General features: G+C 47.8%; 1 protein-coding gene across 7 annotated transcripts in view; it reads right to left on the bottom strand.

Annotated features, from left to right (window-relative positions):
* Nucleotides 1–26805, bottom strand: part of col15a1b (collagen, type XV, alpha 1b) — a 75634-nt gene that overhangs the window by 21958 nt on the left and 26871 nt on the right. For 3 of the 7 annotated variants that reach the window (XM_064331286.1, XM_064331291.1, XM_064331290.1), the window contains exons 7-17: nucleotides 17674–18221; nucleotides 10625–10699; nucleotides 9630–9728; nucleotides 7507–7666; nucleotides 6807–6856; nucleotides 6529–6696; nucleotides 5387–5413; nucleotides 3808–3870; nucleotides 2769–2846; nucleotides 2614–2676; nucleotides 2093–2242 (exon numbers count right to left, since the gene is read on the bottom strand). In XM_064331286.1, the coding sequence (XP_064187356.1) occupies nucleotides 2093–2242; nucleotides 2614–2676; nucleotides 2769–2846; nucleotides 3808–3870; nucleotides 5387–5413; nucleotides 6529–6696; nucleotides 6807–6856; nucleotides 7507–7666; nucleotides 9630–9728; nucleotides 10625–10699; nucleotides 17674–18221 (1481 nt within the window). Of the gene's footprint in view, nucleotides 1–2092; nucleotides 2243–2613; nucleotides 2677–2768; nucleotides 2847–3807; nucleotides 3871–5386; nucleotides 5414–6528; nucleotides 6697–6806; nucleotides 6857–7506; nucleotides 7667–9629; nucleotides 9729–10624; nucleotides 10700–17673; nucleotides 18222–21927; nucleotides 22473–26805 lie in introns of those variants that run through there. The other 4 variants (XM_064331292.1, XM_064331288.1, XM_064331289.1 and 1 more) reach the window with 4 other exon arrangements.

Genomic DNA, 26805 nt, shown 5'->3' with positions numbered 1-26805 from the left:
ACTGCTTCGGCAGGCAGTGAACAGTTCAGGATGGAAGATTATGAGGCCTTCTGAAAAACTGCATTTCACATGGTATTTACATTTTCAATGAATATACATGTATGCTATGTGAAGTAAGTGTACTTATGTTAAGGTTGAGTAGATGTGGTTAGTAAAAGGTTACAATAATCATGACTGAAAAGGCAGATTTTCACCAACAATGCAGATAAACCATGTTCCTGGGGAAGCACATATAGTTGTCTGAGCTTAGCTCCATGAGTGGAGTCCTGCTTTTCCCAACAGTTTAAACACATGCCCTATTTAAAATTCTGCAACCAAATTCTCCATGCTCCATACTCAAAAAGAAGGATGGTCAAAGAGAAAGCCCACATGATCCTAGCTTTCATTGGTGAATCTTGCTGTCAGTCATCACGACAAACAGCATTCAATGGGTAAATGCTTTCTTTTTTTTTTTTACAGGTATCTGTATCACCAGCACCTTCTAAAAACTAAAGCCAATGTGCAAATAAAGCTCTGCAAAACACTGCAATTATGTTCCTACTGAATATCAACAGTTACAAACTGGAAAAATAAATCCAACGTCAAATCAAGAGAAATCCAAGGAAGCGTTCACAGGTAAGATTCCGTTGCTTTCTGTGCAGTCAAAAGGCCCAGGGCCTCATCTGTGGGAAGCTTGCTAATTTGATACAGGGTCACCCTGTTATCCTTAGAACAATAATCAAACCCTTCAATAGGTTCTCTGGGCCCACGGCCAACAAATCAACCTTTAAAAGTTAATTGGAGGGAAATTTACACGATCAAATATTAGGACGGAAATTCCCAAAGCCCTGTTTGAACAGTAGAAGCCTGACCCAGGCTTTGAGCAGACGAGATGTCAGAGCTGTGTACGCTTGGAGGGGGGCGGGAACACGCGTGTAGCAGACCACACAGGGAGAGGCGGGGGGCGAGCGTGGTGTTTATCGTGGAGAGAGAGAATGGCGGCTGTTTATAAACACGGGCCGCTTTCAAGTGGCGTCGGGAGAACGCACGCTCTGCACGGCTCCTCTCTCCTCGCTCGCGGTTTTAACCCTCGCCACGGAGCCTCGTGTGCTCACGGTACAAACGCGCCCTGGAGCGGATTGGCTGACGAGCGCCCCTCGGGTCGTCCCCCGCAGCGGGATTCTTTGTTTAAAGAATCCGGGTCTATGACACGTCACAGGCTCGGCCAATACGGGTCCAGAACCGCAGCATCACTGACCGAGCGCATCAACACATGCAGATGGGCGTGAGAAATCTTGTTGAGATAAATGACCGCTAAGCATTAGCACAGTGCCATGGAGCTGACTGCTGTAAGGGCATGGCTGCACTGACCAATCTTTGGCAGAAACCTCAAGTCCAAAACATTGGTTATCTGGTTGCAGCTCACCCACCCACACACACACACACTGACTCAGACATGCACGCATACACACCAACGGATGTTTATTGAATAAGGCCATGCCATGTCAATTGTGCAGAATACTTGCAGTGTGTGGGGTGGGGAGATTAAGAAACATGGGAGCTTGGAGGTTTTGAGAGAAAATGCTGCCTTTCATAGCCTACTGGTTCAGTGGCCTGACCAAACCAGCGCAATACCTCTCCGGGGTCAAATTCAGAGTCAAAACCAGAGGCAGACCCACTAAACCACTGATCAAACACCTGCAACAAAGGCCAGGTCACGGAGGTCAAAGATGAGAGTAAGGACAGGAAGAAAACATAACCACACCTGAGTCATTACAGGACTTTTCAAACTGGCCATATGAAATCTACATTTGACATAACCTCACCAAAAACGTTACCAGACATACCTCGCCAACAAAATGAATGTTACTGTAAAAACCTGGCCAACAGCAAGACGAATGTTAAATCTAATCTGTTCCCTGACAATGGTTAGTAAAGGACATTTGGAGATCATTTAGACCAGGGCTAAATACAGTCAATGTCGCTTCAAATGGTCTGTTGGCACATACAGCGAATGCGATACTGAGGTTAGAGTCAGTGACCATTACAGTGTACCCTGCCACGAACGTGTGCTGTGTGCAAATAAAGTCAGAACAGACGGGTGTATACTCACAGGTAGCCCGGGTTTACCCGGTTGTCCGTTCTTCCCATCATTCCCTGGGGCGCCGGGCAGCCCTGGGAGCAGGCCCATCGTGGGGCCAAAAGATGTGCCAGGCCCTGGGGGGCCAGGTTTTCCTGGGGGACCGGGAGGACCAGGGGGGCCCTATGGGTACACAGACATTTGTGTATACATAAAATTTTAATATGCACTGCTTTAATACAAAAATAATCCATAATTATGGATGTGTGGCACAATGTTATCAGCATCAGTGTTACTTGTACAATAAGTTCAAATAATATCAAACCAATACAAATGAATGTAACTTGTAGTTCCTGAGTACATATATGCACTGAAGGCATGCATTCATTTTAGACACACTGTATTTTATTTGAATTAGCGCCCTCTACAGTTTGACAGCAGACCAAGCCATCAAATTCAGAGGGCAAGCTCAAGTTGATATTGACAGATATGCTGTAAAGCGCACAAAAAGAGTAAAAATATATTTCACGAGTAAAGCAGGACTGGATACTCACTCTGACTATTTCTGCATCGCTGTCAAAGTCCCCGAACCCAGAGCCATAAGCATCGATACCATCCTGCAATTCACCAGGGCGGCAAGTTAATGCACAATCACTCAGCAGTCACAGTATCACAGACTCATACACTGCAGGGCTGGGAGATTACACACCGAGGGCCTGGGAGGGCTGGGACGGCCTGGAGGGCCAGGTGGCCCGGGAGGCCCGGGGAGGCCCACTCCAGGATCACCCTGCAGAGACAGGAGCACAGCAGTCATCGCATGGGGTCAGATTTACTAAGGTAGTAGTCGCAGTGTCAGAAATTCGCTATATCGCAGCTCTGTTGCGGTGGCATGTACCAACACATTAACGACTGATTCACCGAGACTGGTTCTGTTCACATAATCAAAGAAATCCAACGCTCTCATTCGCAACTTTGTGGTAGGAGACACCCAGTCTTCCAGAATGACCCCGCTGTTCAGTTTAAATCTTCAAGCATCCTCCATCATCAAGCATGAAAGCAGCAATGGTCGAATGTCAAGGAACCCAGCCATCTTCACGTGTTAAAAGACCTCCTCTAAACCAGCTGCAGCTCACCTGGCAGGCTCCAGCACAGCTGGTTTTAATAGCGCTGCACACTACGGCCAGGGTGCACCTGGAGGAGGAGCCTGCTAGGCCCACGGAGCTGCTCTGAGCTGGCTGCAGCGCATCACCGCTCAGAAGGAAGGAAGTTCGGAAAGTAACCGTGGGCAGGGCACGCAATATAATAAGTCAACGGAGCGTGGAAAATGTGCCTTTGGAAAATGTTCAGCAGGAAAACAATTGCCTTTCCCCACAAATCTTTCAGGATAACCCCAGACAACTTCTTTGCTGGGCGGTGATCATGACCTCTCCTTAAAAAACTCTGGCCTCAGAAATTCTTCTATTTCCCATAAGCTCACCCTTGAATAAACTCGTTAATGACTTAATAAATCACTAACAAGTGTTCAAACTTGAGACTACAGTCAGAAGATGAACAGACTATGAATCTCCAGCTAAATTCCCCTGAAATAGCGTAAGTACTGGCCACACACGGCATATATCCCACTTGCTGCATTCCTCGACCTCCGCAGATTGGGAGGTGAAATACTGGTGACTGGTGATCACAAACATTAAACACGTATGCAAAACGGGGTGTACGGGAAGGTCGCGCGTGCGCTCGTGTTTCCGTACCTTTTCTCCCTTGGGTCCCAGGTCTCCTCCCAATCCGGGAAATCCCTGCGGGCCCGGGGCTCCCTGCGTGGGAGGAGCACAGGAATCACTTTTTTTTTTCGGATTGAACACCCCTCTCCCAGAGCCAGAGGCAGCTCCCCACAAACACTCCGCACCAAAGAGCCACATCAATACAGAGCCACTCAAGCCAACTCGTCATCTGTTTACTATAAGAAGCCTTGCAGAATCACTGAGGAACTCAGACGACACGGTCAGTGACTTTTGTTTTTCAGCTTCGAATCCATTTGGAGAAATAATATTCCCTCAGATAAAAGTGGTTTTATTACTGGGCAGTGTGTAAAGAAATGGACAGTTTTCAGTATGTGCTATGGAGTATGCACTATTCGCTGCTTTGCAGGAGGCAGGCCCGGCGCACGCAGATGGGGCCTCACACGTGTGCCCCGGGGGTCACGCCCTCCGGCTCGGCTAATCAGGCGCGGGGGCGGCGACGCTTCCCACAATCAGGGGGCGGGAGACATGAAAGGCTACCAGGTGTCTCCGCCCCCCCCCCCCCCCAACCTCCCCAAAACCCCCTCCTACAGTGCCGCGCTGGGCAGCGCAACCATAGCAGAATTAATGGAGGGACAACGTTCTGTTTTCACCCAACGCTCCCGTATAATTTGCCTCCCGTTTTTTGTCTCAGGATTCTCTGCATATGTAAGTTACTGGACAGGTCCAGTTGGCTGAGTGGGGGCCACTGAATGTAAAGAGGTCCAGTTCAGACTTACAGAAGCTGGACAGAGGGGGGAGAGAGGAAAAACAGCACCTGTACTAGGATTCTACAACCCCATATTTTCACACCCAAGATATTTAGACGTGTGAAAGGTACACTCCTTTTAAACATCTACCTATAATATAAATTTGTGACACAGGTGGAAAATCCAGGGGTCAAACCAAAAGTCTTCCTCAGTATTTTGTTCCAATCACCTGGATTTGCTAATTAGCACAGTTCTTCAGCCAGGTGGTAGAACCAATTGGCAAATCAGCTGGTTGAGTTCAGGGGAAAGAGAAACACATGGCAGGACTTTTACTTTCTGACCCTGGATTTTCCACCTTTGCTAACAGAAATATTAACTGAACTCTAATTTATATTGTTCGTCCATGTGATGAGATGTCTAATTTGCTTTCTGTGTTCAGTAACAATTCCATGGTCCTAAGCTAAAGAGTAAGGCTACGGACCCTAGAGACCCTGCTCAAGGCCAAATCGTCTTTCTACCTGGCTGCCTAATCACCATCTGTGTAAATTGTCAATGAATTTACTGAAGCTCAACTGTAATTTCAGTCTGATGAACATTCTGTCTCAATCTACCTGTGGTAAGACCAGCAGGTCATATGTCTCAGTGATATATTTGGTGAGTTCACCTCCCATGCCATGCCCCCCTGCCACCCCCACCCCTCTCTTATTGTCTGGGACTGGGATGAAAGGTGTTAAACACGTGTAAGACAAAAAAAACATATGTGTGGGAGTAGGCAGCAGTAGAAACATATATCTGCCAATGAAAACTGATCATAATATCTGAACTGAATGGACGGTACTTACCGTAGCTCCATCTTCTCCCCGACTCCCCTGAAATACAAAGTAAAATCCATTACAACTTTTACTGGCTGCCTGATTGAAAACAGAGTAGTGAAACAATAAAGAATCAGATACTGGGATGTTCCCCACACTGGCCTGGAGCAGGGTTCTGTAAAGAGGGGGGGGGATCTTTTACAAACACAACATACAGTGTATCTATTCAGCCGGACATAGAACACATTTAACAGCAACGTATAACAGACTATGACACATATGGTAAAAACCTAATGACGCTAGAGGCTGTGTTCCCTAATGACGGAGAAGAGCTCTCTCGGCTGCATGGCACCTGGAGACAGCGGAAGCTCACATTTTTACCGAGGCCTGAAGAATGCCCCTTAACAAATGTCCACTCTAGATCATAATCGAAGAGATTCGAATCTCTTTGTCATAATCACTACTGGAATCCATATTACAGGACAGTTCTAACTGTTCCGCTCAAGGGCAATGAGTATGGTACACGCAACACTGCAACTCCGGAGAAACATCTTTCAGTCATTACGTTTCACTTAGCGTTGACAGTTTGTCCAAAGCAAAACAGAACTAGCAGGAAATGGAAAACAACAAAGGCTTGGTTTGAGAACCAAAATAGAACTGAATTGTTTGGGTAATTTTAAAATGAGTAAATAAGGCGAACGAGCCAATGTTCTCTGGAGTGGTAGAACGTTCAGGACTGCGAAAAGTGCCATTGTCTGCCAAGAGTTTTGTTGTGCATTGCTTGTGATGCTAAATCAGACGGACATGTCATAGCCACTGTCAACTGCCAATGCAACACACTTATGGGTAGCCTGAAGTATCAGATGAGCATGGTGAAATAACTGTCTTCACTCTCTTAATACCATTAAAAATAATGACACAATCCCACATCGTACACAATCAGAATTCTTAATTATAGTGTCCAATACACTGAACAAGTAAATCCTGACAGTTTTAAGAGCACTTGAGGGTTTAGGTAAGGTCTGAGAGAGTTGAAAGACAATGAGAGAGTTAGAGAGAGAGAGAGAGACTGTTAGAGAGAGACAGAGAATGAGTGTGAGAGAGAGAGACAGTTACAGAGTGAGAGAGAGAAAGAGAGAGAGAGAGAGAGAGAGAGAGAGAGAGAGACTCACAGGCTTGCCATCCTTCCCAGGTGTTCCTGTTTCTCCTTTTGGCCCTGGAGGCCCCCTGGGGCCTGGCTGCCCTCCTTCTGCACTCCCTCCTCTTGAGGGCACGGATGGTCCAGGGGGTCCAGGGGGTCCAGGAGGGCCAGGGGGGCCCTGATCCCCACGCTCGCCTTTCTGTGAGGGAACAGTCCAGAGGATCCGTCCATTGAGAGGTCCCATAACTCATTTACAGTCTTTCCGCAATGCTGTCGCCATTAATCTTAATGCCAGCAGGGTGTACTCACACTTACTGATCTTTCTCCTTGGTCTGTATTCTCTGTGTGGCTTGGATCTGCTGAGGACAACCAAAAAAGCCAATCAACAAAATGCTCTGCAGGATCAGTATTTAGAACAGTTCAGCTCAGAGGTATTTTGCAATACATTCCTGTTTTGACTCCAGCTGACCGACCCCAGAATATAAGCAGGCAGTTCATTAAAAACAGTTCTACCGGCACCAACCATAGAGTAATGTTGATACAGTGAGTCTGCCTGTGTGGTGGATGAAAAATAATCGACCCAAGTTGCAAAGGTGTTAAACCAAAACATTACAACTCCAAACCCATCTGTTTCTATTCAACTTCTGAGTTTTCAGAAATTTTATCCTGGTCACCAGACATTTGACTTAATTTTTCTGGGTGGTGTAGAAAGATTCTGACACTCTCCTTGTACAAAAAAAGAACAAGGGAAACAGCACAGTGGATTTTCCTAGACAACGCATCAAATAAAATAGATTTGTCTCCCCCTAGTGGCAATCTTGCTCTATAACATTGCAACTTGTAGTCTTCTGCTTTTATAGGAAAAATGTGTATGGTGTACAAGAAAGCCACGTAAATGTAGGAATATAATGAGTACCAGCACAATTTAACACACACGCATGCATATCTACATGTACACACACATGTATACACACACACACACACACAGAGAAGCCAAAGCTTCCCTCACCCGTCCCAGTAGTCTCAGTAGTCTCAGTAGTCAGTATGATGCCCTGGCTGGAGGACGGCTCTTCCGTGGGCATCGCATCCCCTGAGTAAGCACCCTCTTCATCCTCATTGGGTGACTGTGTGGGAGGGGCTGGCACTGGCGCGCTCAGGAAGTCCTCTGCCTGGAGGGGTCAACAGAGGGCATCATGTGACCGATGGGCACATTTGTTTACAGAAATCTTCTCCCATGCTCCCTCCGGTCACTCAGAGATTTGTTTTTTGGTTGGATTACTCTTGGATATTCTTTATTGATATTATTTGCTTGTTGTGCTGGAGCGCAGGACAAGATATCTCTCATTAAATAAGACTTGAAAGCCAGAAAAACTAGAATGAGTCGACACAAATGCTCTTAGCTGAAGCCAGTTGAGTAAGCAATAAAAGGGAGTAAATACAGTTTTACGAGCCTCCAGCAGGGGGCGTCAGCTGTGCTAGCTGTAACATTGGGCCCTTGTATTGCGGCCTTGCCCTGCTTGGAGGGTGGCCTATGCATGTAGGCTCCAAAAGATGGGAGCGTGGCTGGGCCTGGACTGCAATGCGGACGTGTGGTCGTGGCTTTGGCGAAAATCTCTGCCAGACAAACGGGAGGCCGGGGCCGGGACTGCCCCCCTGCACGGGTGGAGAACACGTCAGCCAATGTGCAGCTGGCGGGGGGGGGGTAACTCAGCCCCCTGAACATCCCTGCTCCCAAAAGCCAGGGCTCACTGCTCTCCATTCAAACTGTTCTGTATCAGCTTGAGTGAAAAATTGCTTAAGTATTTCCTGAAACATCCCAACCACCAACAACTACAGTGGATGAGTGTGGTCTGCATAAAGATGAAGTGTAGCCCAGCAATGGCCACACATACATCTGCACAGAGAGACTAATAGAACAGCCGACTGGATATACATAAGTCATATCTATAAAGTGACCCACCTAATTTCAGTGTAAGGGGGGGAGAGTTCTGTAAGGGTTACGATTCAAGTAAGAGATTTTCATGAAGATGTACTATGAAAGTGTTTCCTAGTAGGTAATAATAATAATTTACAAATTTTTGTGATTATGAATGAAAAGTACACTATTTTAAAATATTTTAAACATTATGAAATATTATTATTGTTTCATAACAGTTACTTAAGAAGGCATAACAGGCTACCTCCATCCCTGTTGGTCAGAGATTACATATTGAGTCATCAGTCCTTTTAATTACTTTAAGATTTCAAGATGTATTTAATAAGATCATTGCATTGCATTACAGCATGTTACACCGTTTTGAGTCCAGTTCTGACAAATGGCACAAGATTCAAGTGGCACTTAACTCTGATGTGCATCATTGCCTGTATCCTTGACGACACAGACAATGTAGAAATCTCCGCTGCTCTAGAGCCACAACTGCTGCTAAAATGCAGCAAACATGCAGTGGAGAAAGAATTCAAGAAGATTCTATAATATTATTACCCATAAAACAACAAACTGCTAGAGCAGCAATCAAAAATAAATGTTGAAACTAAATCCATCAAATCACTAGGTTTTTTATTTTAAAATAAATGAGCATTTTATTTCTTGAATCTTATATCACGCTGAGGCATTTATCGCCTTAGGAGCACCCGCACCCTTCTACTTTGTACGTGGTCAGCCCAAACAAAGTGAGTAACCGAAAGTAACCATGTCTGTCAGAGTTGAGGAAGGAAACATAGCAGAGGAGTGAAATCCTGTTTTGGGGAGCCTTCCATAAAAGTGTTAATAATAATCTGGAATTCACCCACCCTAATGGTTTATCAGAAACACAGGATGAGCTGCGTTTAAGAACACAAAGTAATCTACTGAAGCCCTTGTATTGCCAGCCAAGTGCTGAAGGAAATTTCCGTCACCCTATCTGAAGTACACGGCTGAGATATCGGCAAAAGAACACAGTGTGCAGATAATCGGGTTCCTATAAGGGAGGAACTGTTTTCTTCAAACAACATCCAAAAACATCAGGAACTTCTAACGGCTGTTGTTGTTTTCAGCTGTTGTGACTGCGGCATATTTTGTTTGGTGAGTCTGGTTCTTTTCATTCAGAGCTGAAGTCCTCTATGTGATGACATGGCAGGCCTGTGCTTTCTTACCCATGAAGAGGTGATCTCTTTCTCATCCACACGTTTCTTCACTTCATCCATCGTCTCCCTGTCGTCTGAGCTGTCGTCCCCACTGCCATACCCGGAAGCCTGAAATAATACCACACACACACACACACACGCACATGCATGCACACACACACACACACACACACACACACGCACATGCATGCACACACACACACACACACACACATGCATGCACACACACACACACACACACACACAGGCACATGCATTCTCACACACACACACACACACGCACATGCATGCACAGCACACACACACACACGCACATGAATGACACACACACACACACACACGCACATGCATGCACACACACACACACACACACACACACACGTATCAGATTTACAGACCTGATTTTCTAAATTCAATCCAAAGTAACACTAGTAATTTGAGCATTTTGAACTTCTTTTGAACATTATGAACAAGAAGAATTATCTCAATGGTGGTCCATTACCTCAAGTAAACTGACTTTTGGAAAGGATTGATAACCATACTGTCCATAATACTAAAAAGTTACTGAAATAATGTTTGACAATAAATGAAATAAATCTACATCATATATAAACTTCAATCATAAAATGCATCTAAATATAGTTTTACTGTTAGAGCACTCCCAACATATTTTGGACTGAGCTATAGCCAATTTGACTTGTAATTATTATATGCAATAACAACATTGAGACTCGTTTACATTTAGGAAAATTGCATAAATAAATCTTAGAAGTAGACAGTTGATATTCTGTGAACATGAACCATATATAAAAAAGTTTCACCGCAAGCTAATGAGTCACTCAAACCTGTGGCAAACCAAAACCCAACTACCATGTTCCCGCTCCACCACTAGAGGGAGCAAAGATTCCACTACTGACAGAACGATCAGATTCGCCAGTTCTCCACCCTCCCTTCTCCCAGACTCTTCTACAGGATGAATGCTAACTGTAGCTCAGGAAACTCACATAGGGATCATCCTCCTCGCACTGCACCTCTGCAGCTCTAGGGTCAGGCATGAGCACTAGCTGTTGAATGGAGCCCTGTAGAAATGGAGAGACCGAAAAAAAGGAAAGATTTACAGAAATGGCAGACATTTACATTTTACATTTCAGGCATTCAGAAGATGTTCTTAACTAGAGCAAATTATAGGGCTTACTCTGTTTACACATACAACCCTTTTATGCAGCTTGATATTTACTGAAGTGTCTCAGGCTATGTACCTGCTTTAAGAGTACAACAGAAGTTGTATCTACTGTAAACTAGCTTGGTATGAGGTTAGGAATGTAATAGTTTCAGCCTATAATCCGTTTGCATTATTTGAAGCTCCAACATTACTGAACTGAATTAAACCAAGAGATGCTAGCTAGCCAGCCAGTTAACTAGCTAGCTTGCTTGTTAGCTATTGAGTTTTGTGCTTGGCATGGCAGCCAGATAGCCAAGAAATAATTGCTGACCAATAAATAAGTGGTTCACAGACCTGCAATACAGATTTAAAGTAGAATTATATTTGCAGTAGTGTTAGCATGATAGCTGGCTAGTTAACTTGGTGACTGAACTCAGTCGCCAAATTTGTGGAAGAGGCTGCACACACACACGCACAAACATACACACACACACATGCACACAACACAAACTATCATCAGGCTCTGGTGACTGGAGGAATGTTACTTGTGGAGAGGTGCCAGGCACAGGAGAGAAATCCCTCACAGGCCATGTTGTCCAAGTCCAAATCCAACTGTATCCAATGCCTGTTAGTGCATAGCTTCCCAAAGCAATGCACAAGATACCGCCTGCTTTGCCAGCACTAGAGCCAGAGGTGCAAAGTCCAGGGTTCAGAAAGTAAAAGTCCTGCCATGAGTTTCTTTCTCCCATGAACTCAGCCAGCTGATTTCACTAATTAGTTCTACCTCTCTGGCTGGAGAATTGTGCCAATTAGCATATCCAGGTCATTGGAACAAAATACTGGAGAGGAATTTTACTTTCTTAACTGGGATTTCCACCTCAGCTGGGACTACAGCTGGGACCAGGCTGGATTCCAGAGAATAGTCATCGTACGCTACGGGGATTTTAAGTAACATTAGCCCCTAAAGGCTAAAGGCCAAAGGTGGGGCAGGTAATTAATTAAAGTACAACATGCACAGAGTCACCACATGTCTTTAAGGCAACAACTGTGCCTTCACGCAGGCACCGGGGACAGGGGGAATGTGAATGATGGCAAACCAAATGGGGGACATCTGCTTAGGCTATAAATAACAGCTGAAGTTAAACAGCACTTGGTGCATGTTTCCAGAAATAAGCTAAGCGTTTTCATTTATTCTTAGGATTTGGAAATGAAGCAAGTGACACATGCTAAGGCCTGACCTGACCGAGGAAGAGTTTTTTTGGCACATAACGAGTGCACTTCGAGAAAGTGACATCAATGTGACATCAGGAAACAGCAATCTGACAGCGAGAGGATCCTCCTCCGGTTGACCGCTGCACCTTACTGGCCCTTTTCGATTAGTGCTGGAAAAGTGTCTCCTCCGTTCCTGTAAACAGGAAGTCCGTGGGGGTTGATGGGCCTGCTGCCCCCTCCCCCCCACGGATCCCATTACCTGCACAATGACTTCTCCAGCCCGCTTCATTAGCACAACCCCCCCCCTCCACCCTCCCCCACCCCCACAGGTCTAAATACGAGCACAGGTATGCTTTGGCTCCTCTGCCCGCCAGTATCCGGGTCAGAACCGGGCTCCCTCGTGGGCGGGGCTCACCCAGCGGTGACCCGGGACAGGACCCCGCCCGGCTGAGGGCAGCGGAGAGAGAGAGAGGGTTATGGACCCGCCACGTCACCTCCTCTCCCTCGCTCAGCGGTGCAGTAGCCAGACGAGCGGAACTTCAAACACGGTCCAGATAAAATATGGCGGTGGTCCACGTGGAAGCGGGCCCGCTCCGCGCGACCCAATCAGAGCGGAGCGCCGGAACGGCCCCTCGCTGGCTTCCACACGCAGCTCATCTGCAGCGTGAGCGTTCGCCATGTGGCCTGTGTTTATGTGCTACCGCTGGCACACACAAACTCCATATAGGATTCATTTATAAGTGCAAAGCTTAGCTAGCTTGTAACTCACTCACCCACTCACTCACTCACTCACTCAGATGCTCATTCACTCACTCGCTCACTCAGAGGCTGAAGATTCTCCACAAGGGAGAGCTATTAGCACTCAAGTAGCTGAAATTCGGGGGAGCTACGCTAAGGTAGTGCTTTGCATCAATGACACTGTTTAACCAGTATTTTTTACCCCCCACCGTACCCCACCTCATTGTCTAAGAGGACTATGCTTCACCCCAGCTGGTATATCCACCCATAGAGGTGCTGATGTATGATACACAGAACACTTTCCTAACTGGAACCCTCCCTCCCTGGGTGATGTCATGGCCGACTCTGCATCATCCTGTGGGACCCCCCAGCCAGTCAGCGCTGCTGTGATCGGCACTCGATTCCAGACCATAGAGCTCATCTACTCCTAGAGCTATCAACCAGGAGACCTGCACCTTACGGAAACACAAACGTGCACCGTGCCACGCCTTTTCCACATTAGCTCTCATCTGATACTACACAGAAGATCATACCACAGAGCTCCTCTTTAAGGAACAAAGCTGATGTAAGTGTCAACACATTTTCCCCTGGTGCAGTGCATCTGTCTGATGAGCAGATTCGGGGAAGAAAGTGTGTCTTCTGAAAGTGAGGTCAGACTCGACCCGACGTATAAAAAAACCAAAGCAACAACGGAGGAATGACAGAGCCGAAGAAATCGCACGCAAAAAGCAGAGGCCCGCGCTGCAGAAGAGAAAAAGGCAGAACGGACTTCCAGAGCTTTCCTCCGGCCTGAAATGGAAGTGAAGCACAACACAGCCGCCGTATAAGGGGAGGAGAAAATACACAATGCACGCCACCGCAGCCTCGAAAACAGGAAAGAGAAAAGAACGATGCCGTTGCCCAGAGGAGAGAAAGAGCGCAGAGCTGTGTGAGTGAAGAGCCGTGTAAACAAAGAGCCCAAACCCAGCTGGTGAGTGTTGTCTCCTGGCACACAGCTTGCTCTGCAGTGCCACAGGAATGTGTTTCCCATATAAAGCGGGAAGGACCCAATTACAACTTCACCCTTCTTTATAAGCCCTTCTGGGATGGGATTAAATTACTGCTTAATATGCAGAATAATAACTTTTAGAACTATTATTATAATAATAATAACTGGTGTTAATGATAGAAGGTAGTAGCATGAACAGCCATACGTCCAGTCATAAAGCTAATTAAAGCAGTGCAGTACAAAATAGCACACTGCAAAAACAAGACCAGGTTAAAAACTAGTAGCCTATATGGCTGGACCTAACACACGTGATCTGGCTGACCAATGGTGTAACTTCATAACTCGGCCGGCCAATGGTGTAACTTCATCACTCAGTCACTCAGTCAGTCAGTCACAGACATTCGCATTTGTAGGGCTGGCCCCGCTGTTGCGGTCCAGCCAAAAAATTGTATATTAGTACAAACAGCATAAAGGTGCATGTCAGCATCAAAACACGATACTGTACGGCAGTGTGGTATAATGGAACTGGTCTTGTAACGTGAATGTCACAGATTCAATTCCCAGGTAGGACACAACCATTGTACCCTCAAGCAGGGTACTTGCTTAAGGGTACAATACAACCTGCATTGCTTCAGTATATATACCCAGCTGTTAAATGGATACAATGTAAAAGCTACGTAAAAGTTGTGTAAGTCGCTCTGGATAAGAGCATCTGCTAAATGCCAGTAATGAATTGGAGAATAACAAAAAAAAGCAACAGATCAGATGGTAATTGAAAATCCTAATTGTCTGTCAGCTCATCAAACAATTCTTAAAAAAAAAAAAACCATCTGATCTTGCCAGAGACAGAGAACTGGATGCACATGCACATTAGGAATGGGGGTGTCTGGGTGTCTTTTGCTGTCTGCAAGAGCAAGTGTGGTTAGCTAACCTTACAGTGCACCTCTATACATTGATACAGAACAGTGTCTGATAATCAGGACAGGAGCAATAAGCTTCCATGTATACACCCCTATGATTCTAATCTGTGACGATAATTTGTGAATACTATTACAAGATGCTGCCGGCTGCTTTGTAGGAAAGCCATGAATTACAATGGGGGCGAAACATTTAATATGTAATAACACAATACAGGAAATTACAAGGTATTCAATGAGCTGTGAATGTGGTGCGTGGTCTGCTGTTATCATGTAATCAGGCTCCGTCCCAGGACCCCGCAAACCGAAACGACAGGGTTAGAGAGATATTTGCGGTACGGCGGTTTTGTCCTTGTGATCTGTGGCTCATATTCCACTTGGCAGCGCTACAAACCATAACGCAGTGCGCCATGGCGACATGCGCTTACAATTTGAATCAGAAAAAAATGTTGCCGTCAAAATGCAATTTCAATCTTCAGAACTCCTCCATCAAAAACCCATTCCGTCTCACAACCGACCGCAACAAAATGCACTACTGCCGCCTGCCAAGAATGTCTCAATCATTAATTTCCCTCACATGCTATCAGCAGCTAGCACACAGCTCATAGCTCCCCGCTATACCCTTACATAGCGCGGCTCTAAGTGAAGTGTGGAGCCCATGTCCGACCCGCAGCAGCTATTTATTGTTGTTATTCACAGGTAAAGACACGGTATCTCAAGCACGGCTGCTAAATATAGACGCGTTAGCTGCTGGAAGCCATGCTGACCGCTTCTAGGTTTTCTCCTTCCTTCATAGGCCGGTCAGAAAGAGGCCCGTTTTGCTGGGCCTGTGACCGAGGCATGCGTTTCATCATTTCACCCAGGCTCGGGCTGGCGTGTCAGTCGAACCGAGTCCAAACGAGACTGCGACAGAACTGCAATCGGGATCAGAGAGGATTCTGGGTAGACCGCCAGTGTCTCTGGCAGATGAGTGAAAGGGAGGAACCAGATACCTAGTTTCTGAAAAGCCCCTGACATTCCCGATAAGGGAGAAATCTGGAGCGTCTCCATGCTCATTGTGGAACGCACCCCCTCCTTGGCTCTTATTTGATCTTGACGAAAGAATCCTGCACCAGATATTTATAAAACAATCTCTACTTTAAACTCCCTCTTCCTCTGTAGGAGATAGGGACCGTCGGTATGTGGTATTTAGGTCCTACCCAGCATCCTCTTCTGCCTTGACCTGGGCCTGTGGTTTCTGTAACATCCTCTCCGTATCCTTCCGGATAGTTCCGGCAAAGCTGTTCCACAACAATGAATACTCTCCTCTCACAGAAAAAAGTAAGGAAGCATTCAGCCAGCCTTCAGAATTGTTCACAACAAATTTGCAAATAATGAGAACAATCCTGAAAGTCTTAAACACCAAATTATGTATCATGGGTGGTAATGAATGTCAGTACGGTGACAGAAATGTAAACGTAGCGCTTAATCTCTTTTCTTGGCAGTGACTTTCTGAAAACACAGGTGGGAAATTAAAAATGTTCTCCCCACAGCGTGCCTCTCTGCCACTGGAAAGATTTCTCGCAAATGTGTCTGGCGAATTATTTCATTCATTAGTAATGTTCAAGTGGGTGTAATTCAAAAGGGCCTATGCATCATTCTCAGCAACCAGTGAAGACAAAGAAATGTTCTGTGTGAAATTATAACAAGGAGAAGAACGGGTTAGAAGTTTTTGAAATCTTCTCACTGTGAGAAATTCCCTGCTCTGATTGGTCAATTCAACTAAATGAGCCTGTCCACTGTTCTGTACTTGTGCTACAGTGCTTCCATTTTACAGACACTAATCATCACTCGGAATGCTGTCAAACTCTGTACAGCTGAGTTGCATTCCATCTTGTGTTTGATGGGAAGAGGACACTCAAAGAGGGTTTTGACACCAGGCTACTGACACATCAAATGAACTTCAAGTTACCCTTTCAAACATAAAGAGCATTCAACAGAAGTAGGTAAGGAGGGGGGGTACAGCCTGCCACTATACATCCAAAATTCCATTTACATACCCCAGCAAACCAAAGAACATTTTTACATTGTGTGGAAAGCAGTCCTTTACAGGTTTCCCTGCAAGCAAGCATGATCTGTACCAATTTACAACATGGCTGGAACGACGTAGTTCCGGAGCAGAATGCAAAGTAGCTCTGCATAGCTAGCTGGGCACTTAAGCACACCGAAAAAGGCTGGTAATGGTTCAACTTTCCCTTCTGGAGGCAAATGTCCACCTAATGACACAGTCGTATAAAACAATGACACTGCCAACACAGAGATTCCAGCGGGCATTAGCTAAAGCATTCCTCACTTCAATTCCCATGCTTCAGACGCAAGTGTAATTCAAAGATGATGCCAGAGAGTCACGCTGTCGATTTATGGCACACATCATGCGATGTGAAACGAAATCTTTTGGCTTCAGATCATCAAACCTCCTTAAGAAGTGCATGCAAAACAGCCGCAGCTGGGACTCCTCGGTTCAGCGTACACGCTGGAAAAATTTCCATTCGCCCGGAGAAATGATTTTTCGGCAAGTGTCAGTTTCCTCATTTCGAAAAAATTCATTATGTGCGGGGGGTGAAATTCACGAGGCTGCATGAGAACAATGCAGCGCATCAGCGTGCACTTAAGGATAAACTGCACCACGGCTGAGACAGAACGCAGGCCTCGGTGCAATGAAAGGGGAAACTTGACAGTGAGAGTATTTTCTGGAGTGCTTCATTCACTGTGTAGCGAGGTGTTAAATTAAAGTCTGGGCTCATCGAAAGAGGCAAAGCCCTTTATCATGGAAATCTCTCACGTCTCCAGTGGCTCGGTGCACAAAGGCTATTTCCATGGCCAAACACACAAATCACACACACATACACACACACACACACATACACAGAATCACACACACATACACAGAAGCACACAGAAACACACATAGCAACACACACACACATACACAGAAGCACGCAGGAACACACACACATAGACACACACACAGTTGTAAGGCCACGAAGGCCAGCTCACCACAAATCTCTCCAGGCCGGTGCCCCCGGCGTTGCCGACGAAGATGCCCGAGCTGGCCTCGAAGCGCAGCCGGCCGGGGCCCCTCTGGAACGCCATGCGGTGGTACTCCTCGCAGTCCATGTACAGCCGCACCTCGTCGTCCTGCACCGTCAGCGTGAAGCGGTTCCACTTGTTGGACATGTCGGGCACCTTGAAGGACGCCACCTGCTGGGAGCGCGAGGACCCCTGCTCGCTGTAGTACATAATAATCCTCTGCGTCTGGTCCTCCACGGGGGTCAGGGCCAGGCCCAGGTACACGATCTTCTGGAAGGCGTCCGTGATGGCGAAGAGCACCCCTCCCCGGGTCGTCGTCGGCTTGATGGTGACGATGACGGCGAAGTCGCGGAAGAAGGGGTCCGGCACGAAGGTCTTGGTCAGCCGTCCGATGTTGGCGTTGAGCCCGAAGCTGTAGGCCGGGAAGCCCTCGTAGCCGGTGATGAAGGAGACAGACGGAGGGAGAGGGACTCCAATTAACTCTGTGAGGTCCAGGTGGGCTGTAGATCCCCGCTCTGCAAAAGAAAGAACATAACTGAGCGCAAAATCATACACACACACACACACACTGCTGGCATCAAAGGGAGCGAATAAAATTGGTCTGCCCATTAAACGAATTGCACTATTATTAGACTCTTCAGCACTTTTTCACCGCGACCCAGCAAGCCCATTTATCCAAGTAAGCAGCTCTCCCTCACTAACAGCAACCAAACTGAAGCCCACTCACGGGCGGCCTCAGATCTGCCTGCATAAAAGTCCTCGTTTACCTCCCATGAGCAAACAAAGCAAAAATAGGCAAATGCAGCTACGTGGGTGGACTTGACCTGCTCCTGCTTTAGTGTACCAGGTTGCAGACTGGTTCCGACACACACAGACACCCTCCATGCTTTTCACCTGCAACACTTCACTCACACAATCAGCAGTTATACTTTCCCACCTCCTACCCAGGTGACCTGCTGATACAGCTCCATACACTTAGACCTACTCACACCCGCACACATCCCATTTACACCCGCACTACTGCATCTACACCGTCACAGCATTCGGAGAGGTACGCAGACCAAATACAGCAAAGAGCCACAACCCCAATCCCCCCCCCCCCGACCCAAACACACGGCCCATCCGTACTTTAACAACCAAGGACGTCCCCACACACCTTCAGCATAACCCACAGGTCAATATCCTTTCATCTGCTATTTCTGTCCCTCTCAATGGAGCTTCTGTTCCATGCAAAAATGGTTCCCCTTTTCCTGCGATCCATCACATTGGCCAAGTGGAAGAGTACAATTATTAAGGAGTGGAACCCCCCTTGGAGCGTCTGCCGCCCCGAACGCTGCCAATCTCCACGCCTCACCCCCCCCCGCACATGTTCCCCATTAAACGGCGTGTTGTGGAACAATCATCTATTCTGCAGAGGGCAGCGGGACAAACCAAAGGCAGCTGGCTTTCATTAGCAGGAACTAATATGTGCACAATGCAAAGTTCACCCCTGTAAATCGGCTTAGTGATATTGGGCACACCAGGCCGCTCTCTGCTGAAAACCGCAGACAGCTTTGGCCCTTTGGGGACTCGTAAGGTGCTGATAAGTTCCCAGCTGTACTCACTGGCCGTTGCCAATGACCAGCGACGCAGTCCAATCACAGCTTCTCAGCGACGGCCACATCTTGTCAGAAACCCAGATACTCACCCAAACTGAGTTTGAAACTGACACGCACGCAGTAGGACCTCTCGGTCCGTGAGTAAACAGTCACACTGCCCTGGCTTACCAACAAGTCCAAATCAAAGCAAAAAAAGCGTTCACTCAATTTACCGAAAATTCAGTAGGGGTGCTGAACACATAAAGGTGTTAATACAGCCTTATACTGCTCCAAACTGACTTGATTAGGGTCAATAATCACCATCAGAAACCCGCACAGGACCACAGATTGCAAGCACGCTTTTGAGTCAGCGCTCGAAACCTTCCCAGTGTCACGTCGCAGCACACACCATGAAAGGAACACGGGCAAAGTTTACATACGGTGCTAAAATAAAGACTCGCTCACACTCACGCTCCTGCAACCCAGACATTGTGCATGCAGTGGAAAAATGAACACAGTGGCAAGATCTAGGCAATTATATTACACACCATAGGCACTTTAAAACCCGCACTTCCTGTTAATTGGCTCGCTCCTGCAATGAGAGCAAGATGCTGGCTGCTCAGCCGCCTGCTGTGTTTTATCCGTGAGGGTCTGGGGCGCTGGAACAGCAGGTGAGAACCCTTTACGTCTTTGGAACATAACACCGTTCAGAGGCCCTGAAGCCCACCTCGGCAGCCGGGGAATTATTATCTTTTTCCCGGTAGAGGGTTGGGGGAACAGCCACAGCACCAGACTCGGTTCTGGGGAAGGAGGGAGTGGCGGATTTTGACGAAACGTCAGGCAGCCGCTTTTCGTCCTCGCCGCCGGGTCGAAGTTCGCCCGGCTTGCATGCGGCACTGTCTTCATTATTCCCAGCGGTAGGCACAGGCTCTTTTCATTCCCAACAGCGCTGGAGGTGAAGGAGGCCGTGCCATTTCCCCAGCCTTTAAACGAATCAATAAGTCCGGCAATTAGCGGGCAGAATTACATAACGGCAGTCTGGGACGGGGGCCCTATGCGAAATGAAATAAAAGACGAAGTAAACAATGGCACGTCTCACGCCCGGCTGAAGAGGCTTTGTTTTCAGAGACATCACTCTGCGTGCCGCCTTCAATCTGACAGCAACCAAAAACACTTCAAGATACTGCTTCAGTATGCCAAGGAAGAAAACAATTCTTTATTTAAACACGAGCCACGCAAGGTCTACGGGTAATGTCCTCCTTCTGAACTGACAAGGCCTTGCCTCTGTGTGTGAGTGTGTGTGTGTGTGTGTGTGCCTTCGTGTGTGTGAGTGTATGCGAGCATGATTCCGTGTGAAACTTGCTCATTTTTCACACCGGGTGGGTGACTGAGAATTGGCAAGTCCCCGCTCCGGGGATTGAAAAGTGTGTAATCTGTCTCTAACTGGCACCCAACAATGTGCCGTTGTCCTGCCGGAGGTTGGCTGGGAAGGAGATTGATGGCGTCTGTGCCGGGGCGGCCGTCCTCAAGGCCGTCCCGGGCCCTTCGCACGAGCGCCCTTCCCCAAACGGGCCTGATAACGCAGATAAGACCGGCCGCCTGCAGAATGCACAGCGCCGCAAAGGCTTCTGGCGTGAAAAGGGTCGCCCCCTGAAAGTGTCTCAGTGTACGGGAATAGGAAGCCCAGTGACGCTAAGCTGCATCATCTGTCACACTGCGCATCCTGCTAGTGGAGCGTTCAGTGCCTCGATGCACAGTCAATGCTATATCTGCATACGCCATGTCTGTCCATCCCACGACAGAAGATTGGAACGAGCCCACACCGGGCGGCAGGGAGGGGGAGCCTCTAAAGTCGTCCGCCCCGGTCCCGACTGCGCAGCCGTTCCCCCGGCCGCCAGCGGGAGCGCTCTGGAGCAAGACGGCCCCGCGGTCCGGGGCTGCAGGGGAGTTCGTAATCCTATTACCGTAACATCATGTGACCGAGACTTGCACTAGGGTAGAGCAGCCCAGAGGCTCTCCTCAATTAGGCGCATTGAAGGACGCGTTAAACAAAAGCAGCAACACGAGTGCGGTTCGCAGAGTGCGCTGATCAAACTGCACAACCCACTGCTGCAGTAAAATCAGCCAGTGGAGGTTCTTTAGTGACTCACTTTCCAACTTAATCTGAATTTTAAATCTGCTTTTCAGCACCCAGTTGTTTCTGTAATATGCAGCACAGTGGGTGGTTCACTCAATGGCATTTCAACACTCTCATTTGCTCTACTTTCCTTCCATTATGTGGCTCTCTGAGCTTGTGTGGAAGCCAAAGTCTGTCCATGCTATGACAGTAACACGTACAAGCCCCCTGGTCAATTTAGAGTCAGAATATTTACTTGAAGAAGCTCACTACCCGTACCCATATGGACGAATAAACTCAACATACTATAAAACAAAGAAATGTTTTTATAATTAACGAAGCAGGAAATAACTAAATAACATAAAACAGGCCTAATTGACTGCAAATGTTTTCCTCTTTTTCTAACCAGATAGGCTCCATTGCAACCCAATGGCTTTGCACTACTGTAAAAACAGCGGTTTCCTGAGCTTTGTTTCCTGAGCATGACGCCTGGTTCCTGCCTGCCTGCCTGCCTGCCTGCTCACTCACCGTTCCTCCACATTTTCAGGGGTCTTTTCATAGCCTTGGGCTTGTCGCCTCCGCTCCTGGCCCCCGGGGTGACGGGGCCGCTGGGGTCGGGGGCCGGGGGCCCCGCGGTGCTCGGCGGCTCCGTCGGCGTAAATGTGGTAGCAGGGGCGGTCGCTGTGGTGACGGGGGCCGGGGTGGTCGCCTGCCCGCCCCCGAAGAGCCATCCCCACCACTGGCCGCAGACGGGCCCGCAGAGAAGCAGCAGGACGGCGAGACGCAGGACGGCCCCGTCCATTCTCATACAGATCCGGGGGACACGCTCAGAGAGAGAGAGGGGGTGCAACAGGGGACCGGCCCAAAAACGATCGCTGGCTCTGTTCTCTTATCTGCCGCAGAAAAGCCCTTTCCCTCGCGCTCTCCTCCTCTCACGATCCTCCCCTGTCCTGTCCGCTCACCCGGCAAACGCGTGGCCCCTTCTCCCGAAAACCTGCGTCCGCATTCGGTCAGTCAGGGGTCTTTAAAGGGCAGGTCAGACACTGCCGCGCTGCACTGCGAGACTCCAGGGCTGGAATGAGGTTTGTTAAGCAAATGCGCCTTTAGCAGCTCAGTCCTCTGCCCCCACCCCCTCCTCCTGCACCTTTTATGATGTAAATGAAACACTGCCCAGTCGGCAGAAGGAGTTGCCTAATTTGGGCCAACCAGAAGACTTGCTGGCCCACGACAATGCACTTCCTGACATTGGCTTTCATGCTCTTCTTCCTGTCCTTGGTTGCGTTATTTAATGCTTTTAAGGACACTGCAGCCCCTTGCAGATATCAAAGTAAAAAAAAAAGTTCCTCTGTAAGCAAGCCAGGGACGGTCATGATGGACCTAGGAGTTTTGCTGTGCGAGCAAAAGAAGTATTCTGAATGAACTGCATCACAGAGATCTACATGAACTACGTCTCACATGAAAGCACACTACAATTTAAATTTACATCTTTATTTATATTCAGGGCAAGCATTACAGTGCCAGAAGGATATAGTGAATAGGTAATATGGAGCAAATTTATTAATGAGTGGGGATTAAATAGCTGCTGAAAACCTGCTTCCCTGTTCATAAATTTTACCTCTGAAGCTAGAGGACTCACTGCTGTTGATAATAAAGAGACAGTGAGATGGTTTCGGGAGAAGGAAACTGGAAAAAAGGGGGTATGTCATTACCATAAAAGTTCTGGTGTTTGGGGAGGTTATACTTAAATATGAATAGCAAATGTTTATGGGACTCCATGTGTGATACTTTTTTCTTCTGTGATGCTTTATTTTTTTTATTGATTCTGAAACCACAGTGTTGAAGCAGGCAAAAAAACATGATGGCAGTACAGTACATGTCCTAATCCTTTCTAGTTACCATAGTTATAAGTCAACCAATCAATGTAAAGGGCATGAGAGCAGGTTATGAATAAGGTGACCATAACTTTACATTAGGTTGATGGTTAACCACTATCACATGACCAGCATTAGACCAGGCACAGAACAGGCACAAAATTGGTAGTGGCTCCAGCTCTGTGAACAGGTTATGGATCATCTATCTCAGGGGTGGTCAGTCTTATCTGAAAATGGTCGATGTGGGTGTAGGTTTTTTTTTGCTCAGCGCTCAGACACCTGATTCAACTAATAAACTAATCATGGTCTTCAATCAAGACCTTGACAAGTAGGATTATGTGTCTTAGTACAGGGCTTAAACAACAGCCTGCATCCACATTGGCCCTTTTCAGATAACATTGGACCTCCCTGCTCTATCTGATCTTTCGGTTGGGCTTCAGCTATACCCCAAGTTATATGCGATCAACTCACTGGACTGGGGCGATATACAGGGCAAAGCATGGGGTTAAAAAAAACTGGATTCCTGAGCACGAAATAAAGCATTCCCCCAAAGCGCGCTGCTCGCCAGCTCTGCACAGCCCAGTGATCAGAAGGAGGCCATGGCGACCCCGTCCTGGATTTCAGTGGGCCTTCAAAGGGCCCTGGAGCCGAACCGGGCCCGGAGCCAAATGAAAGATAGCGTGCTGGAGGACAGCCTCATAGCTCTGGGGCAGAGATAACCGTCTCCACCCGAGCGTGCCGGCGCTCCCAGGCTCCCAGAAAGGAATCCCTCTCTCAAGGTGCCTCCAAGTGTGTATCTGAGCGCGCCTGGTCCGTGGCGCTGGCACACATAGCGCCCGGCAGACGTCCCGCTTCAGTCAAGGAGGGAATTCACACCGGGAGAAGAAGAAAAAAACACTAGCGCGCTACGAGAGAGAGGAGACAATGGTGACAATGAAGGCCAGTGACGGGCTCGGCGCTGACGGGCTGCTAAGTGGAGCAGATGAGGGATTCGGTCTGATTTGGAGGCGGGCAGCTTCAGCTTTAGCCCGTAATGGCATTTTCGTGCGCGGGGGTTCGGGGGCGGCCCCTTCTAATCAGGCCAGCCTTCAGATACGCTTGGCCGGCGTCCAGGGGAACGGGGAGGCCGCGCGGAGCCCCTCGCTACATGGAGCCCCTCGCCGGACTGTCCCCACGTCGTCCCGTAATTGGCTCCTTGTCATATTTCATCAGCGCTGACCTGTCACAGACTTACTGAAACCGAATGTCCTCTTTCCCCGGGGGTGTTTACGAGCCTGCGCCCAGTCCTCTTGTTCCACTTATTTTTTGTTTTGGTTTGTGGTCCAAACGGTCACTAAACCTCTCATTTTCTGACCGTAAAATTTACGGTTTGGCGAGAGCCGGCCTCCTGTCTGGCCACCAGCACTATAGCCACAATGGCTGGGGAGCTGACCTCATAATAAGGTTATACTGTAGGATTCCCACATCACATGGTGAGGCACTGTGGAGTTCATAAACATTTCAGCAAATACATAGCAGTACACAGGGCTGCAGATGGAGAAAGGGGGGTGGGCAACTGGGACACTCAGTCCCAGTCCCAAGCCTAAGGTGGGCCCAGGATATGGAACATAACTATTTTGGGCCTTCCCAATATATTTTGTTCATAGCTGCAGGCCTGGCAATACAAATGAGCTACACGCACACATATGTAATCTGTGCATTTACGCATTTTCACTCACGCGCACAAGCCCACAGTAAACGTGGATGTGATAACTGGTGGGTGATGGCGAGTAAGCCAGCTAACGTGATGTTTTGTAGACCCATAACTGAAAGCAAGCTCTCGACGTTGCACGGTAGGGTCGGTACGCCGAAGCCGCGAGATGAGGAATGTGAGGCATGTGGACTGAGTGCAGGTGAGTCGGGGATCGAGTATCCACCGTTCCTGACGACAAGACACATCCCTTTGTTCTGTGAATAACATCCTTCACCATCAGGACCCTGGCTTCGAATGCCTACCACAACAACAAAAAAACACAGCTGCACCAGATACCATGTACCTCCTAAAGAGCTCAAGGAGACACACGTAAGTCTTTGCTACATTGTGGAGTTATGCTCGACTTAAAAGAGAGAACACGTTTTTAAAACTTTTAAAACATAGCTGCGCACAGCTTTATCTGTACTGTGCTATTCCTTTACATGTTCAGCACACATTCCTTACTTTAAAGAGCATTTTCAGAGTGAAACAATGGATGTCAGTGAAGCTAAAGTCATAGATACTGAAAAGCCTTTATCTCAAAGCCAATCTCTTGTCAGCAGTCTCTAGGCGAGTATATGTAAGGCAAGAGAGAGGGCTGAGCTTAATGCACAGGAATCCTGATCAAAGGCTAGCACCACGTAACCGGAACATACACAAGAAACATGTTCACTCTAAGCAATTAATCCGCCTTGGATTAGCGACTCTGCTAAGTAAATAAGTTATGCAGTGTATTATAAGAGGTGAAACACAGGACTATGGTGATCGGATACTAATAGCGAGGACACGCCAACAACTGACTGACAGTTGAACTGTATCTCGTGAGGGACGTTAAACCACAAAGCTTAAGCATTTGTGGGCCGTTCTTTTCAACATGCGATCCATAAAATGATCCATAAAATGGCTCTTGATGTGAAAGCCTTTTTCCTTGGCTAGAATACAGTCCCTTTGCCCATATGGAGAATTACTGTACTCCTCCTTTTCACGAGACAACGGACGTCTTCTGGGGATGAAAACAAGACCAGCCAGCGGCATTTATTGTTGCAAATTCCAGCTCAGCAGACTCGGAGGAGGAGCCCTCCGGATTCTCTCCGCTGCTAAGGAGACGGGGCTCTGAGGAAGCAGCCGCACAGCGCGCACTCCCCCGCGTGCTCACCACAACAGGCGCGAGGTGACAGGTCACAGACCCGCGCTTCAGAGCCGCTGCAAAACAGCCCAATCGAGCGGTCCTCAAGCTCCATCAAGCGGCGAGAGACAGAGCGCGAGACTCCATTTTCATTCATAAAATCAGTATGTACAAATCTGGCACTTCCAGACGCGTGTGGCCTAGCGATTGATGGTGCACTGATTGATGTATTTGCACTGATTGAAGTGCAGACAGTAAATGAGGTGGTAGATGGGGGAAATCCCATTTTAAAGAGCCTTTCAGGAGGCTTTGACTGCACCGATTTCTCCCCGCTGCTTAAGCCTGTGAACACACCGGGGCTGTCGCTTCCCATTGGCCGCCCCGGTGATGTGTGCGGGTCAGAGGCGGGGGATTACCGTCATGGTGAGCCGAGGCATGCAATATGACAGAGCCCACGACTCCGTGAACAATTAGCAAGGCCAAACTGAGGATGTGAGAGAAAGAAAATGTGCATCTGACTCCCTTACATACGCTCTTAATGGCTCTGAAACATGTTGGCCGTAAACACAATGAACCTTCATTCTGGAGTAGGAGTGACAAGTCACACGTACATTATTCAGATTGTTTACTAAGGTAAAGTACCTCAGAAAGTAAATAAAGTACCTTTCTTTGAACAC

The sequence above is a fragment of the Anguilla rostrata genome, chromosome 4, assembly GCF_018555375.3.
Source record: "Anguilla rostrata isolate EN2019 chromosome 4, ASM1855537v3, whole genome shotgun sequence".
Taxonomy (NCBI): domain Eukaryota; kingdom Metazoa; phylum Chordata; class Actinopteri; order Anguilliformes; family Anguillidae; genus Anguilla; species Anguilla rostrata.
The sequence above is the reverse complement of the archived record's forward strand: the minus strand, read 5'-3'. Positions and strand labels throughout refer to the sequence as shown.